Raw genomic sequence first — 17,140 nt, 5'->3', positions numbered from 1 at the left:
AAGGTCAATGTTAGCGCTTCCTTCAGTGCACGTTCAGAGAAGAACGCGTGCGCATCTTACTACGTAAGCGTGCCGTACCTACCCTGAGCGATATTGTACCGAGCGTAAACTTTTTTTGGTGCATCGATGATTAGAGATAACGTGGCATACGCAGTGATACGAGCTGACATTTCCAACGGGCCATCGATCACGAGACATTTTTAGTTGGCGACATCGATAATCGGTCGGACGACTTGATTTATTTTTTGTTATTCATCCTCATTAAGCGTGATGGACGAGGCGTTGGATGTTTTATGAACTGAAATTGAGTGGTCAATATGGAAACTCTAGTACTGATTCCTCAAGAGTTGAGCCTGGCGCTGAGGCCGGGCGGTGCCAGGGGTCGCGAGGCGTCGGTGAGCGTGTGGACCTCCACTGAGCTGCAGCGAGGGTCCTTGCTGTACCCTTTCCAGGGTACCATCAGGATTGACAAGCTTCACGTGTACACCTACGTGCCGGACAGCGATGTAAGTACCATTTTATCAGTTCATCTTTTCTTTTATATTAATATTAGGAGGTTTTATTATAATTTTGTTTAATAGGTTTCAAGATAGTCCTAAGTTTTACTTATTTATAAATTAAATATAATATTACAGGAGTTATAGCCAATGATATTATATTTACATTGTCATATAGCTAATTTAGATACAGATAGTTATGTGTAGGTATTTCATATAGTCGATACATTAATAAGAATTTCCATCAATTGAAGTTATAAACGAGTTACTGATTAGTGTGAGAAGAGAAGGGATAAATCAGCTGTTTAGTAAATAGTGTAAATTCTTAGAGGCATGTGAATTTTATACCAATGTAATCATTACCGCAATTTGTTAATTATTGTTTCATTCCTGACTCGATACAGTGTTGTTTTCATTTAAACAATAATTCTATTTGTTTAACCTTGTAATAATATTTCTTGTTAGTTAGTATCTTAGTTAGTTCTTATTAGACGCTATATTCAAATAAATAAAAGGAAATAGATTGAAATATTTTATTTATGATTGTGATTTAACGTTTATCGTAGTTTATGATTCTTTTATGTTGTATAATTGATTGAGTCTTCGCTTAAACATAAAATCGCTTTTAATGAAATGTTTTAAAATAATATATTTGAGATTTGAGAATTAATGTGCGAATTATTCTAAATCAAAGCTATTAGCATGACTAGATAGTTTACAGCATGGTTTGATAAAATCTTTTCGCATATTTGTATATGTATTCGCGACACTGAAATTTTAGTTATTTGATTTTTATAGGAAATATTTTATGTAGTCAATTTGTCTTTTTAAATTTTAAGAGCTAACTCATTTTTTAGTTATGTTTAGGTATTGATGTAAAACATTACAGTTCAATTTACTTAATATGTGTTGTTTTTTTTATTAGTAAAGTATTAAGAACCAAAGAATTCATTGATATTATTATGGCTACCAAGAATTACCAATGTAGACGATAAAGAAAGGTAATTAAAGAGTTGAGAATAAATGGGAGTGGAAATGCTCTTGAATATCCGAAGTTTTCAGTTGTATTATACAATATAAATACTCTGTAATTTTTATTCGACAACGACGAAGTAAGATCGGTGATGATTACGAAACCCTAATGTATGTATGCATTGTATGTCCCTTTATCCGTCCCTAGTGTGCTGATTTTGACAAATGAGGCGCTTATCCAATTGTTTTTCTTGGGTAATGGTTTTGACTATAGATTTAATATATTTTTTCATTACATATTTTCGTAAATACCGACAGCACGAAGATAAAGCCACATAGCGAATAATCCTTATTCTTCGTTTATTTTACTGTAGTTCTGTCCCTCTTTAACCACGACACTGAAGAACAAACCGTTCATTACATCACTTAAGCAGGAACAACAAACATTATGACATTACCTCAATTTATTTGCATAAATTATTATCTACCACGCATCTTATAAAGTACATAATGTTTTATTATTAAGTTTATTTTTATACGAACAAAGTAAAGTGACCCAACTGCACCTAATGGTCACCAGAGAGGAGTCCAGATAGTGCAAATAGATATAATACATCATATTTTGCACATTATGACGTATAAGAGTTATTATTTACGTTTTAGCTCAAGCATAGTCAATATTTATTTATAAATTTACTTACCTTAATAGTTACATGTTGCCTGTTAGTTGCTACTAAGCATGTAAGCTACTTATTTTTGCATGGATATTCCCGGACGTTATAGATGAGGTTTTTATTTTAATAGTTGTTAATTATATAATTAAGTTGCAGACAGAACGAGACACGTTTACTGATTTTGATTACCGCATTGGAATAATTTATATTATATAAAACTGAAGAGTTTGTTTACTTTATGTTTATTGGTTCGGACGTATTGATTTGTGGAACTTCTATCCAGGTTATAATAATATTATTGTTATAAAATTATATTGACGCTTGTAAGGCAATCATATCTAAGCGACAACCAATACATTTTTAGTAGAGTGCTTTAATTTTTTGATTTTAATACAAAAATTCATAACAATTTAACTCTTTATTTTATAAAGATATAGTCTAATGTTATTAAAAACGTCGTAGACTTACAAAACCTAGATCAATGACGCAAAAAAATATGGCGATTCAAAATATTTATATGGTTCATTTTCGGTATATTTGTCTTAGATATGATTACGTTCCAAGCGTCGATATTATTCCTGCGCTCTAAAAAGTTTTTTTCGCAATGGACTTTAAAACACGAGCGAAGACGTGAACAGAAATATGTAATATAAAATTATAAGCAATATGGGACGTCTAAATAAAAAAAATATAGTAAATAATAAAACAAAGTTACAAGTTTGAATTTACTTATAGAACACAATATATATTACATTGACAAAATATAATCAATATTCATTTAGTATATGCCAAATATTATATTAGTATTTATTTAGCAAAAATAAAATTAAATAAAAACCTATAGCGTGCCTCTACGATCTCATTCCGTGTTATTGCTATGTAATAATTTGTACAAGTATTTTTTATCCAGGATCTTATATTACAATTTGCACGCTTGGTAGGAAAGAGGCTTTGCAATCATGCACAGTAAATCGATATTGTTCGAGATATCGACGTCACAGGACATCGATAGACCTTTACATGATCAAGCCATCTTTTTTATAACCTAATAATAATTATAATAGTGACTATGTTAGGTTGTACGATCTACTATCAAGAGAAGGCTTTTGTCCATCACTATAGATTACAGTGAGTTAGTACAGTCGAATTCCTATTGCAGAGTTAACGTGGGCATAAAATAACCTCATTATTCGTTCGTTATGTAAGCGACGTGTACTAACATGCAATATTATGTTATGTATAGTTATTAAGTCTTAAGTATGAATTGACTCTGAGACCTTCGAGTCGACAGTCCGTTTGGCATTCACAGTCTGTACCTACCTACCGCTTTTAACATAGACATTACCATAATTTTATTATAATCATTCAGCAATATACTTTTTTGTTATTAAAATTTAATTAAAATTGTATTGAAATATGGGAAAATGTAATTAACCTTCATTTTATGAATCTTATGACCTCTTCGCTATGGGAATTTTCCAGTAACATAAATTAATAGTTGAATCCATACTAATATTTCACAGATTGCTGCACACATTATAAAAATTGCCATACGCTCTAAATATTGTAAAATTTATTTACACAAAATTATAAATCATTTTATTACCCTCGATAATTAGTATATACATTCTTACAATTATAATTAGCTACTTTACAGTAGGTATTTATAAGTGAGCCCATCTGTGTAGTCTTCACTTTGTCAAATAGCAAACAGTTTTCTTGTATTATGTAGGTATTATATACTGGACTTAATATTTTCAATTTACAACGCATATCTGTAAGTTGAAAGATCCTAAAACTAACTTTTGTATGATGATTAAGTTCCTATGAATAGTTTATAGTCACGTTGATTAAAATTATGGATGATGTGCCAGCGTGAGAATTTTCATTATTTGTCTTTGAATTATAATTTAATGATCGCGGTTAACATTGTCAGAATTATGATATTATGCACGATATTAAGACTGAAGAACTTGACGCAAAACTACACAAATATTCATCTTTGACTTTGAGAAGCAATCCTACTTTTTTTGTAAATACACAATAATATTTGAATGCAAGAAGTTTTATTGTTATAATTCACAGAGATTTATAATTATAAACTGGAAATATAGTGCGGGTTGATGTCTTTTGCTCTCAAAAACGAAATATTCAGTTTGTACAAACACGCTCTCGTCGCTTATCCCAGAATAGGTAGGCAGAGGCGAATTGGTGCATCTATTTTTCACTATGTGATTTACACAACTCATAATGCGATAGGGTACAGGCCAATTGCCATTATGGCACAAATTTTAGAAAAACCCAACATCACTGACCGACCCGGGATCGAACCCGAGACCTCAGCACGGCAGTCATCCGTAATACAATTAAGCCACAGAGCTATACATATTCGGGTTGCCGTTTGCGAATTAAAGTATTAGATATTAACAATGCCATTCCGCATAGCCCAGGGCATTCGTAATTCAAATACAAATATAGAAACAGTGGAATCGTTGGAAACCGCAGGCTGTGCCGCATAGTCTTTCACGTACAGCGTCGGTTATCAACTAGATGATGTTTTTCAAACAATCGAACAAAAAGTGTATCATAACTGACCGCATGATTGCTTTCCGCTGCAGGACAGGTTGTTACGTGTTCAGATTGATTTCAATATTGTTTGATTTAGATCTTATTGGGGTGTGCTTGGGTCTATTATCTTACCTGTATTTTATAAGTATAGGTATTTTGTACAAAGTAGATCGTAAGCGGGAGTCTATGGTCTAATAATCACTTCGCCTTTTTGTGAATTATAGTTGAGAGAATATTGTAGCCGGTGTATTGTATTAGGTGTGTAAGATGTAACTTCTAATATTTCAAGATGTGTGTAATTCAATGCTATGAAGTAGTTTATTTTTACATCATTTTTATCTTTAAATTTGATTTGATTATGTGAATGATTTAGTATTACCTACCAAGCGTATACGCTTAAGTTAAGCTAATGTTAATAAGTTATAACTTAATAAATAAAAATTAGCAACAGTTGAATCAAAAAGTAAATAAAATAAAAAAAGCTTTTTATGATTTTGTGTAGTCTATTCTGTACTCAACGTGTTCTTATAGCTTCCTTAACTAGTTTTAGGCACGATATTGTGTCGAGATTGCTATTTCTACCACCCTTATTTCAATATGCGTCTTTTCTTTATCTAACCATACTGGCCCATTGAAGCGGCTTCCTAATACCTGTCTAATGTATTCTAATATATAAAGCTGAAGAGTTTGTTGACCGTGCAAAAAACTTAAAAAAAAATCCTTTCAAAACGTGGGTCTTCTATCCGAGTGTTTAAATTATGTATACAATTTTCAAATATCATATCCCTAATTATAAAAATCTAAGGCTTCGCTCCTAATGCGCATTTGCGTGCTCAAATTTGTCAAAACTGGATTCACCAGTCGCAATTATCTCAAACAAGACACGAGTAGCAATCGGAAGGAAACAGTTCGCTAGAACATTTTATAAACTAATCATCTTTTTTTGTACTCGATCGATAATTACGGCACCTAAGGCATTGCCGGACGTTAGAGCATTTAAATTTAGTTATGGTATATATCGTATGCACAAATATAAACTTTCACCACAATGAACTGGTTTGTACTGAGCGCAATCGGGTGCGGTGTGTTGTGTAAAAAAGCGAGATCGCAATGCGCGTGCGCCGGTGTTTATCCGCTTGGCGCTGGTTGGTTTGCTTCTTTTTGAGTTGTAGCAAATTGAATTTAGAGTAAAAACTAGGAATATGATTTATTTTTAGTATCGCTCATCGGCTAGAATCAGGTGTTAGGTTTTTAAAATATGGAATGTGTTTTTAATGATTTAAAATTTATGGAAATAGTGAATAGGCGATAAAATCTTTATTTCTAATATTTTTGTCAATCTGTCTCCTTTAAAATCGTAGTTTTTTTAAAATACCACTTGATTTCTATATGTTTTATTTCAAAAACAAACCTTAATAAGGTTTGTCTTTTTTTATAATAAAAAAAATAATAATAAATCCGTGGTCACAAGCGGCACACACCGATCAACAACACGACCAGGGTGCAAGTACTCGGGTAGAAGGTAAAAAAAAACCATCCACAGTATGAAAGGCATGTCTTTCGATAGTTGTACTTATGGCTGTTGTTTAAAACGTTTGCTTTTTTCCCGTCATTGCTTATTGATATGTATTTTATGGTTTCCTCGTCGGCATCAGTTTCCGTTTGTCTGCTTGGAGTCTATTAATCGATTTTAGAAAGTTTTGCAATTTTTGGTTAACGTTTTTATGGTTAAAGTAGACTATTGTTTGTGCTAAACAGAAACATTACGACATGTTAATTCTGTAATATACTTTACAAGATGATTTTTTGTGTTTTTAATGAACTAATATCGGATGGGGTTCTCGTTTCAAAATTCAATCATAACTAAAAAAAAAAAAAAAATTTCTAGTGTTTTTATGTATTTTATATAATACCACCGCCAATTGTTTTCGATTTAAGTAGGCTTATATTGTAATATTTTTTTAGTGATCTATATTATTATTATAAAGCTGAAGTGTTTGAACGCGTTAATCTCAAGAATGACTGAGTATATTTTTTGCACTAGCCTAACTCTTGAATGCCATAGACAACTTTTTTTCTTACAAATATTTATCCCGGAAAATCTTTTACATGCGGGCAAAGTCTAGTATAGAATATAACTTCTATTATGGTGATTAATTATATTTCCGTGGGATTATTATAAGATTCATATAAGAATTGTATGCGCATGTATTCTATTTGCTTTTTACGCATAATATTACTAATGACTAATTTAACTTCATTAGTCGTTCATTGAGCTAAAAATATTCAATTGTGGCTCAAACTATGAGATACTGATATGGTTAGATATACTTATACCTACTGCTTTTTTGGTAATTTACAAAAAATCCTCATATCGCAGTAAGATCAGTACTTATATGAGGTCATATTAATTTCAAGACAGCTCTTGTCTATTTGGGACCTACGCTCCTAACATAAATCAGATATGAATAAGAATCGTAACTTATATATATAAAAATTAAAAATGAATCTATTTCCTTCGATCACGCCATAACTTGAGAACGACTCCATTATTTTTTTTTAAAAGTTTTCTAATACTATGTAGGAGGGTCCTAAGGAAAGAAAACTTAAGAATATTGCACAGAAAATTGGATAATTTCAGAAAATTGTACGATTATTTGAATTTCTCACGTTAGACAGTTCGCGCGTTGGATTGTTTATAATAGAAACTAAATGAAAGGCCAATGTCTGTGGGGTCAGCTAGTATTTTTAAAACACTGAAAAAGAGAAGCGCACCGCATGTCTGATGGTAAACGATTGCTTATAAACAATAGCAATACCGTCCAGAAAATTTAATTACAAAGCATGTTGTCCTGTCCTAGGACACCTACACGCTCGTTGAATTGCAGCTTATTTATATTACAACTGATTGTAATAGATTTAGGCAAGTATAGGTTATTTGAAATAGAATATCATGAAGTCCTAAGAATTCTTTATAAAAATCCCGAATGTATGTCAGTGGCAAAGGGTCCACACAAAAATTCCTGCCGGCTTCCCTTTCGTATTTTATGTAAAATATTATGATTAGAACTTTTTTCAGATCGCATTCAGGCATATTTATATTTATACATATATTATATTGTGTCGTCCCTTTCAGAAAATTTCACCACTCACCACTGATGTCTGTGAGGTCTGCAAATCCACACTATGTCAGCGTGGTGGACTAAACCCTTGACCTCTCAGCGGTTAAGGAGGTCCGTGCCTTGAAGTATATAGACGCTATAGCCAAAATCCCTTTCTAAAATCTTAGTGATGTATGAGAACGACACATCCTAGCTACAGACTTATCGATAGGGTATCACTCCCATACATTTTATCATCTATTAGCGTTACCGATCGTAGAAAGGCGTCTTGACTCTAGCTGGTATTTATCACAGGCTCGCGGGTAATTACTAATATTTTAAAAGCCCGCTGTTACTTGTAACTTGTACTGTACTAGTTGGTAGCTTTTTGTGTTTCCCGACGCACGCGCCGCTGTTCGCCATTGTTCCACACAAACGTCTAATTACGATTGTTTTGACAACCGCCATTTATAACGTTTATAATATCTAGTTTTATTGGACCGAAACGATTTTATTACAAATTGACTTTTAATAAAACACATTCATCATGCTCAAGAGGCCTCAGTTTGAAACAGTTTGAACATGATTCAAGAGTTTATAAGATTTTGGTAGTATAATAAAATTATATACAATAGTACGGAATACTTAAATATTACACATCTTGACTTGTCTGCGAATAATGCGAAGAATATAATTAAGGTCAGGCCCTGTTTCGTCTACGGAGATAAATTCATCTTTTAGCAATCACGGGCGTTCTAATCTAAGGACAGTTTTGATAGCCGTGTAGTTAAAATAGTCAAAAAAATCCTTTTTACCTTTACGATTCTCAAAGCTGTCCTTTAATTAGAACTTTCATAATCGCAAGACGGATTCGGCCCCGTAGACGGGAAAGGGCCTCTAAAACGAGTAGAATTAAACGAGAATATAATATTAATCAGGAAATAGTCAAAGTATGTAACATTGAAATAACGTGGTAATATACAGATGCGGTTTATATTTATACCCTTAATAAAACATAATATTTTTTGACGAAAAATATTTGTTAAGATTTCTTAAAGTGCTTAGTAGACAAAACTCATAATTATATTGCGGAATTTGAAATTAGAATTCCAAATTTTAATGCAACATCAAATAAGTATATTATGGCATTTTTTTAAATTAATTGTATTTTTATTTCATTAAATTATATAGGGGATATTGTCATATTCTAACGACTTTCAAGGTTTTTTTTGCGCGGCATAATATTCGCTATAAGTAGACAATAATTGTCATAATTATATAACGGCATTTTTTAAATTAATTACCATTTTATTTTATTACATTAAACAGTAGATATTGTCATAATCTTTTAAATTTTAAACAAGATTTTACTTCAAATATGGTATAGAAAATTTTATAGCATCAAACTTCCGAACTCTGCAAAAGCGTTTTTTCACCCGGTTCACTGCCCGGACAATGGGAGAAAAACCGAGTGATGCAACGAGTTGCGCAGGTGAAACAACTAATTATCTCATAACGAATGAATGAACTTTCGCTTTTGTGTTCAAACAATGCACTCGACACTCTCATCTGACGTGGTAATGTTTGTTGTTTTTATTATGACGGCCAATGGTGTATTGACTCGTCATTGAGTCTGTCATTTTTAACTGATTTTAAAAAGGAAGAGCTTGTAAATCCCTTGTTATTTTTCATCACACGGCTTAATGTTGTTAAGGGTTGAAGCTTGATAAACTAAACAGACAGAAGTCTGAACATTTCTATCAAATAGTCTAAAAAGGAGTAGAAAAGTGTCAGTGAAATAAGGCGACAAAAACAAAAATAAATATACTATAGACCTATAGAAAGAGATAGGAATCGACTGTACAGTTAATGTCTTTTTGTCAGCACCCCTCAAGAATCCAATTTTGAAAATATAACATACCAATTGTGTTGCTTGAGCTGGGAATTGAACTCCAACCCCACAGTTTATCAGCCACTAAGCCTAGAGCAACCGTAAAATAATAAATACACATCAAACATAATTTATCTTAAGATACGGTACGGTACATGGAGTAACATCGAAATAAATCATTTTTTGTCCGTGATCTATCAATTAAAGCTTACCAGTAATTACTAAAGCTCAAAGCTGTTTTAATTATAATACGTATATGAATTTGTAATGAGATTTTTGAACGATGTTTATATTAGTGATGACCTTAACACGTGATTAGTGATACCAGATTGGGAGATTCACTCGAAAATGGGGAAAATTGATTAGGTTTAGTTTGGTAGGATAAAATATGTGATGTGAGTTTTGGCGAAAAAATTTGCTCGAGACCAAGAAACACACACATTACTAGTCCAAATATCTGAAACTATATGGAAATTCGGAGAGCTTTTTTGATCGCGTACTGAAATTAATTTTGGGGATTTTTTCGTCGAACTCTTTATTTACCAGTTTAAAATTCAGTATGTCGGTATTACAAAGCGTACATCTGACTTCTATGCACGTGTCATTTTGAACCGAGCACCTACTAGGTTGATACTTAATTTTAAATAATCGAAGGACATGACTCATATTCAGTTTGTTATTTTATTAAAAAGGGCTTCTTAAAGTAGGTTAATTATTTCATGTCTCTAACCGAAATTATATGAATATTGGCTTAATAGTTATTAATTAGTTATAGGGGGAATATCTCTTACAGGATATACAGGGTGTCCCAGAAAGTAGTGTCAAGCGGAGGTCCAGAGACAGAGCAGACCTTGGGGTATCCGAATCACCTCCATATATGTTCCGCGATTTTTCATAGTTTTCGAGTTATGAATATTTTTCTGATTTTTTTTGAATTTTCGATTTGAACGATTAAATGTTTTCTTTTTAAAAAAGTAGAAGACTTATTCGAGATTTTTTAATTGCAACAAAATTTACATTAGTTGTACTTTTTTGCTTAAAACAATCAGCTTCGTAACTTTAATGAAAATTATGAAAATGTTAGAGTAAAGTGAAAAACTTATGTTCTATTAATTATGATTTAAATTTTCTTCTTTAAATTTAAAAGCCTAAACAGATGACTTCGTGGTTCTAAGGTAGATCAAAAACTTCTCCAGACTCTCAACTTACATATTCATTAAAAAAACATAGGCCTTCATAGGGGCTATTTTGGCTGGAACATACATGGGGTTGATTCGGATACCCCAAGGTCTGCTCTGTCTCTAGACCTCCGCTTGACACTACTTTCTGGGACACCCTGTATATAAGTCACTGGCATACTGTATACAACAAGACATAAACAAGTCAACATTACCATAATACAATAACACATCATCGGATGTTTATGGGACGGGCTATCAGCGGAGAGCGTTATGCGAGAAGTAGCCAGGAGCGGTGCGGGTCCACCTTTTAGTATTCATGAGGAAGCTGTCATGCGCGAGAGAACAATATTGGACAATAATGTAGTGTTTTTTAATATTGCTCTTTGCATATATAGTTGAACTATATCAATTTACAAATCGTTAAAATTTTAAAAAGCAGTCAATAGTAACGGTTACTATGAGATGGTTTATTAGCCTGTTACAATAATAAAAGAATTTGGGAAAAAATCAACATTGAGTAATTTTATTATGGTCAAATAACCAGTATAATAATTAATCATGGGCTATTCTAATGTTGTGGAGGCAACATTTTAGTGTTAGCGTAGTTTTACGTAACTTCCGTCACGTATAGATAACAATGTCATCCTGGACAACAATCTCTCACATCTCAACATGATCTTTTTAATAGGACTATTTTTATTTCGAGAAAAGACTCTGACCAGACTTGGTAGCCAAAACTGAAAAAATCTATATGCAAAATGTAGATAGTTTTCAAATAATCGTAAAAAACGGACCAATAAAAAAAACATCTTAATCACGTCGCAAAGTCATTTCCTTTCCAAAACGAGTTTTTACTTACTACCGGATCAAAACTCAGGGTAGATATATTTGAAAGTCGGAAAGGAGCCGTTTTTTTACAGATTCAAGATTCAAATTTCGAATTTATGTTTGGGAATTGTCGTTATATGTTATGAGAACGTCAAATTTACGTTTTAATAATTAAATAAACTGGTTTAATCAAGCTATTATACTACTGATTATTTTCTTTATTGTAATTGACTGACTTATACGTATTATTATGTATATTTCTTCATTAAGGTTAAGAACTGAACCTCTGATTTAATAAATAAGAATACTTGTCATCGCAAGTATAAGTTATACCGTCTCCTTATTGCATAACGCGGCCCATTCCCTATAGGATATGCTATGGATCAGAATACCTAATCACGACATGGAAAACCTTCAATGATTACAGCGATATGGGCTTAACGGATCTATGTTGTGTGATACAGTTTAAATACATGCCATTTAACTTACAAAAAAAAAGAAAACTTAATATAAAGTCATTAACATTAAACTATTTTTCGAATTTTATCGCGTATTTAATATTTTAGTTTTCCCCCGATGTTTCGAAGACTTTGCAGCCTTCGTGGTCACGGGGGGACTGGCGTGTTGATCATCCGCAAAGTTAATGTTACAAAATCTACCTAAATTTTACAATTATACAACTTTTTAAATTTTTTGTTGTTAGTGAGCCAATCTACGCACAATGAGCTCACAGTGTTTTGAAGTCTGGCAGACGGTCTTTTGGGTTCCGACTTAATTAAATGTAGAACTGGATCCCAGGCTTGTGCAAGCTTCCAACCATCTTCCCTATTAATTAGAATTAAATTATAATGTTTTTCAATTTCAACAGTCTCGCGAATCATTCTAGGTAGGAATTGGTGTTCTTTGGTAAGGATTTTGGCATGTTTAGTCGCAGATAATGATTGGAGCCTTCTTCAGAGTGTTCAGCAACCGCATACTTCGTAGAGCGTCGGTGTTTCACGTCAGCTTGAGAGACTTTCCCGCCCTCACACCCACCACTACAACTCCTGTAAGCCAGGATCAGCAGTGGCACGCATTTTATGACACCGAGCAGTGAAGCTCGGCGAGTCTCAGGGAAAACTAATATGTCATTATCCCGCAACGAAATTAATCAAATAGAAAGATAGGGAGGAGTTGGAATTTCACGTCAGCTATATGTTACTTTACGCGGGTCCCTATATTACGTTTTGTTTGGCCTATATAAGAGAGGCCACAGTTGCAATCTATCTTGTATACTCCCGGTTCTTGAGGTATATGGCACTTGAGGGGTGGTAAAAACTAAATAGGTGATTTTTTGCTTTTCTTACCAGTACGGTTATCGAAGCTATCCTTCGATGAGAACGCCCGTAATTGCAAAAAGACGGATATAACCACACAGACGGAATAAGCTCGACTTTATTCTGAACTGCAATAATATATCACTTGGGTATTTAACTATAACTTTCGTCCATCCTGTAAACAGGAGTTTTGAAACTATAGGACTTAAAATATATTTAAAGATATCGTTTTTTTTACATTTTCGAAAATAAACCGAGTTATGCCAAATTTATGAACTAATTTTGAACATTTATGAATTGTTGTTCGTTACAGCTGGATTTTTATATATTAACTAGCTTTTGCTCGCGGCTCCGCCCGCGTTATAAAGTTTTTCAAGCTAAAGTTTTCCGTTATAAAAATAGTAGTTTCCCGGGAGCCTATGTTCTTCCCAGGGTCTCAAACTGTCTCCATACCAAATTTCATCTTAATACGTTGGGTAGTTTTTGAGTTTAACACGTAACAGACAGATGCAGCGGGGGACTTTGTTATATTATTTAGAACTTTTTAAGTGAAACAATCCCGTCATACATCATTGTTGCATAACTTTAACCGTTTACGCAGCGCAGGCAACGGAAGCTCTCAAAACTCATAATTTTCCCCGTTTTTGCAACATGTTTCATTACTGCTCCGCTCCTATTGGTCATAGCGTGACGATATATAACCTATAGCACTCCAGGAACAAAGGGCTATCCAAAACAAAAAGAATTTTTCAGTTCAAACCGGTAGTTCCTGAGATTAGCCATTACTGCTCCGCTCCTATTGGTCATAGCGTGATGATATATAGCTTATAGCGGTCCACAAATAAAGGGCTATCCAACACAAAACGAATTTTTCAGTTGAAACCGGTAGTTCCTAAGATTAGCCATTACTGCTCCGCTCCTATTGGTCATAGCGTGATGATATATAACTTTGAGCACTCCACAAACAAAGGACTATTCAACACAAAAATATTTTATCAGTTCGAATCGGTAGTTCCTGAGATTAGCCATTACTGCTCCGCTCCTATTGAATATAGCGTGATGATATATAGCCTATAGCACTCTACGAACAAAGGGCTATCCAATGCAAAAAGAATTTTTCAGTTTGGACCGGTAGTTCCTGAGATTAGCCATTACTGCTCCGCTCCTATTGGGTATAGCGTGATGATATATAGCCTATAGCACTCCACGAACAAAGGGCTATCCAACGCAAAAAGATTTTTTCAGTTTGGACCGGTAGTTCCTGAGATTAGCCATTACTGCCCCGCTCCTATTGGGTATAGCGTGATGATATATAGCCTATAGCACTCCACAAACAAAGGGCTATCCAACGCAAAAAGAATTTTTCAGTTTGGACCGGTAGTTCCTGAGATTAGCCATTACTGCCCCGCTCCTATTGGGTATAGCGTGATGATATATAGCCTATAGCACTCCACGAACAAAGGGCTATCCAACGTAAAAAGAATTTTTCGGTTTGGAACGGTAGTTCCTGAGATTAGCGCGTTCAAACAAACAAACAAACAAACAAACAAACAAACAAACTCTTCAGCTTTATATAATAGTATATAGAAGTATAGATAAAAGTGGATTGGTTCCCACATAAGTTTTTTAATGTCAGATATAGATTATCTTATAGTGTTTTGCTGATCAATATATTATCACATTTGGATTAATGGCGTGTCAAATACTAATAACTTGTTTTTGAATAATTTGTTGATTAGTACATTTTGACATAACTGGGTCCCATTCATATATTCATCGTATACTTTTTTCAAAATAAATAACCGCGTAGTTTTTAACGGAACTTAGCGTTTAAAATCTAAATCCTGGCGGTGTGCGAATAGCCTTAACGTTCCTAAACCCGGTCTCAGCACATTATCATTTAATGTTTACGAGCCAATACATTTTCTTGTTTATTCATGTTCGTATTCAGTTTACGTGGACGCATTCATAATCCAGCGGAGTTGTAAGGCAGCCGGCAAGCTCGTCGTTTAAATAAATTTTAATAGTTTATAAATATGATAAATTAATTTCGCATGGAAGTCAATTTGCATTACATGTAAATCGTTATAATTTTTCATCCGTATCGTAGTTACGGTTTGCTATTCAAAGCTATGTCGATAGCTTTTTCTAAAGGCTGTGTGAGCGTAAATTTGTTTTTCTGGATAAAAAGTAAACCCAATAATAATCAAACTATCTGGTAGAAAAAGTTGTTCCTAATTCCCATTGGCATTAGGCCAATTTAATATACTTTAATTATTCCTAAAGTGTGGCTCTGGACTCCGACTCAGAAATATATAATTGTCAAGAGCTTTCAACCGACACTGCAAATCCCTCCAGGCAATTTGCCAATCACTACTTTCTCTTTAAACGGTTCAAAAGACAACAATGTGTTTGTGATGTACAATCAAAAAGAAAATCGATTCGGCGATTTTTTATTCAATATTAATTAATTGAAAACAGATGATCCCTTGTTAGTCGCATTATGTTGATGTTTAATTGAAATTTAGACAGTCACAATACTTCGATAACCCGCGGATCGTAAACAACCACAATGGCGGCCTGTGGTGCCACCAGCTTTCTACAATAGAACATAATCACCCATTGTTCGTAAAGACACAGAAATGGTCAATTAAAACGTATACAGATGCGAATAAAAAGGTTTGAAAATAGAATAGAAATTGTATAGATAATGTACAATTACGTACGTGAATAGTTTTAACGTGTTTATTTGAATTTAAAATATTAACAATTCTTACCAGTAGATTATATTGTTACGTAATATACAGGGTGTCCCAGAAAGTAGCTAGTGTCAAGCGGAGGTGAAGAGATAGAGCACCCCTAGGGCTATCCGAATCACCCCCATGTATGTTCCGCGATTTTTCATAGTTTTCGAGTTATGAATATTTTTCTGAATTTTTAAGAATTTTCGATTTGAACGATTAAATGTTTTCTTTCTAAAAAAGTAGAAGACTTGTTCGAGATTTTTTTATTGCAACAAAATTTTCATTATTTGTACTTTTTTACTAAAAACAATCAGCTTCGGAACTTTAATGAAAATTATTAAAATGTTGGTGTAAAGTGAAAAACTTACGTTCTATGAATTACAACTTAAATTTACTTCTTTAAATAAAAAAATTATACAGGTGACTTCGTGGTTCTAAGGTAGGTCAAAACACTTTTCCAGACTCTCAATTTACATATTCATTAAAAAAACATAGTCCTTCATGGGGGCTATTTTGGCTAAAATCAGCCTTAAAAGACAGCAAGGTGGAAAATTCTTAAAATTTCGCATTAGATTACAATTATTTTATTTTGATTTTTCTTCACTCCTAAGGTTAATTAGTTTGTAAACTAACCGAAAATGACTGCAAGAAAGCTATAACTTAAACATTTGGCACTTTGTTGTGTTTAAGTTGTAGAGGACATGAGACCGAATTATTGCTATCTCTCTCACTTCAAATAAGCAATAATTCGGTATCTTGTCCTCTCGGCCCATTGTAATCGCAGGTGAAAGAGTTACACCCACGTTTACAAACTTTAAACCACGAGAAAGAATCATGCAAAATTTATTGAAATTAAACACAAGAATAAGCCAAATTTTTTACTTATAGCTTTCTTGCAGTCATTTTCGGTTAGTTTACAAACTAATTAACCTTAGGAGTGATGAGAAGTCAAAAAAAAATATTTTAATTTAATGCCAATTTTAAGAATTTTCCACCTTGCTGTCTTTTAAGGCTGATTTTAGCCAAAATAGCCCTCATGAAGGACTATGTTTTTTTAATGAATGTGTAAATTGAGAGTCTGGAGAAGTTTTTGACCTACCTTAGAACCACGAAGTCACCTGTTTAATTTTTTAATTTAAAGAAGAAAATTTAAGTTGTTTTATTATTTATTATTAATGTTTATTCATAGAACGTAAGTTTTTTACTTTACACCGTCATTTTAATATTTTTTATTAAAGTTACGAACCTGATTATTTTTAGCAAAAAAGTACAATTAAAGAAAATTTAGATGCAAAAAAAAAATCTCGAATAAGTGTTCTACTTTTTTAGAACGAAAACATTTAATCATTCAAATCGAAAATTCTCAAA

At 33.1% G+C, this 17,140-nt stretch overlaps 1 protein-coding gene across 1 annotated transcript in view; it reads left to right on the top strand.

Annotated features, from left to right (window-relative positions):
* The first annotated feature begins 317 nt into the window (after positions 1-317).
* Positions 318-17,140, top strand: part of LOC115444120 (zinc finger protein 177-like) — a 94,235-nt gene continuing 77,412 nt past the window's right edge. The window contains exon 1 of the mRNA XM_030169774.2: positions 318-506. Coding sequence (XP_030025634.1) covers positions 318-506 — 189 coding nt within the window. The remainder of the gene's footprint in view (positions 507-17,140) is intronic.

The sequence above is a fragment of the Manduca sexta genome, chromosome 24, assembly GCF_014839805.1.
Source record: "Manduca sexta isolate Smith_Timp_Sample1 chromosome 24, JHU_Msex_v1.0, whole genome shotgun sequence".
NCBI classification, from domain to species: Eukaryota; Metazoa; Arthropoda; class Insecta; order Lepidoptera; family Sphingidae; genus Manduca; species Manduca sexta.
Note: the sequence above shows the minus strand (reverse complement) of the source record. Positions and strands in the feature narration are given on the sequence as shown.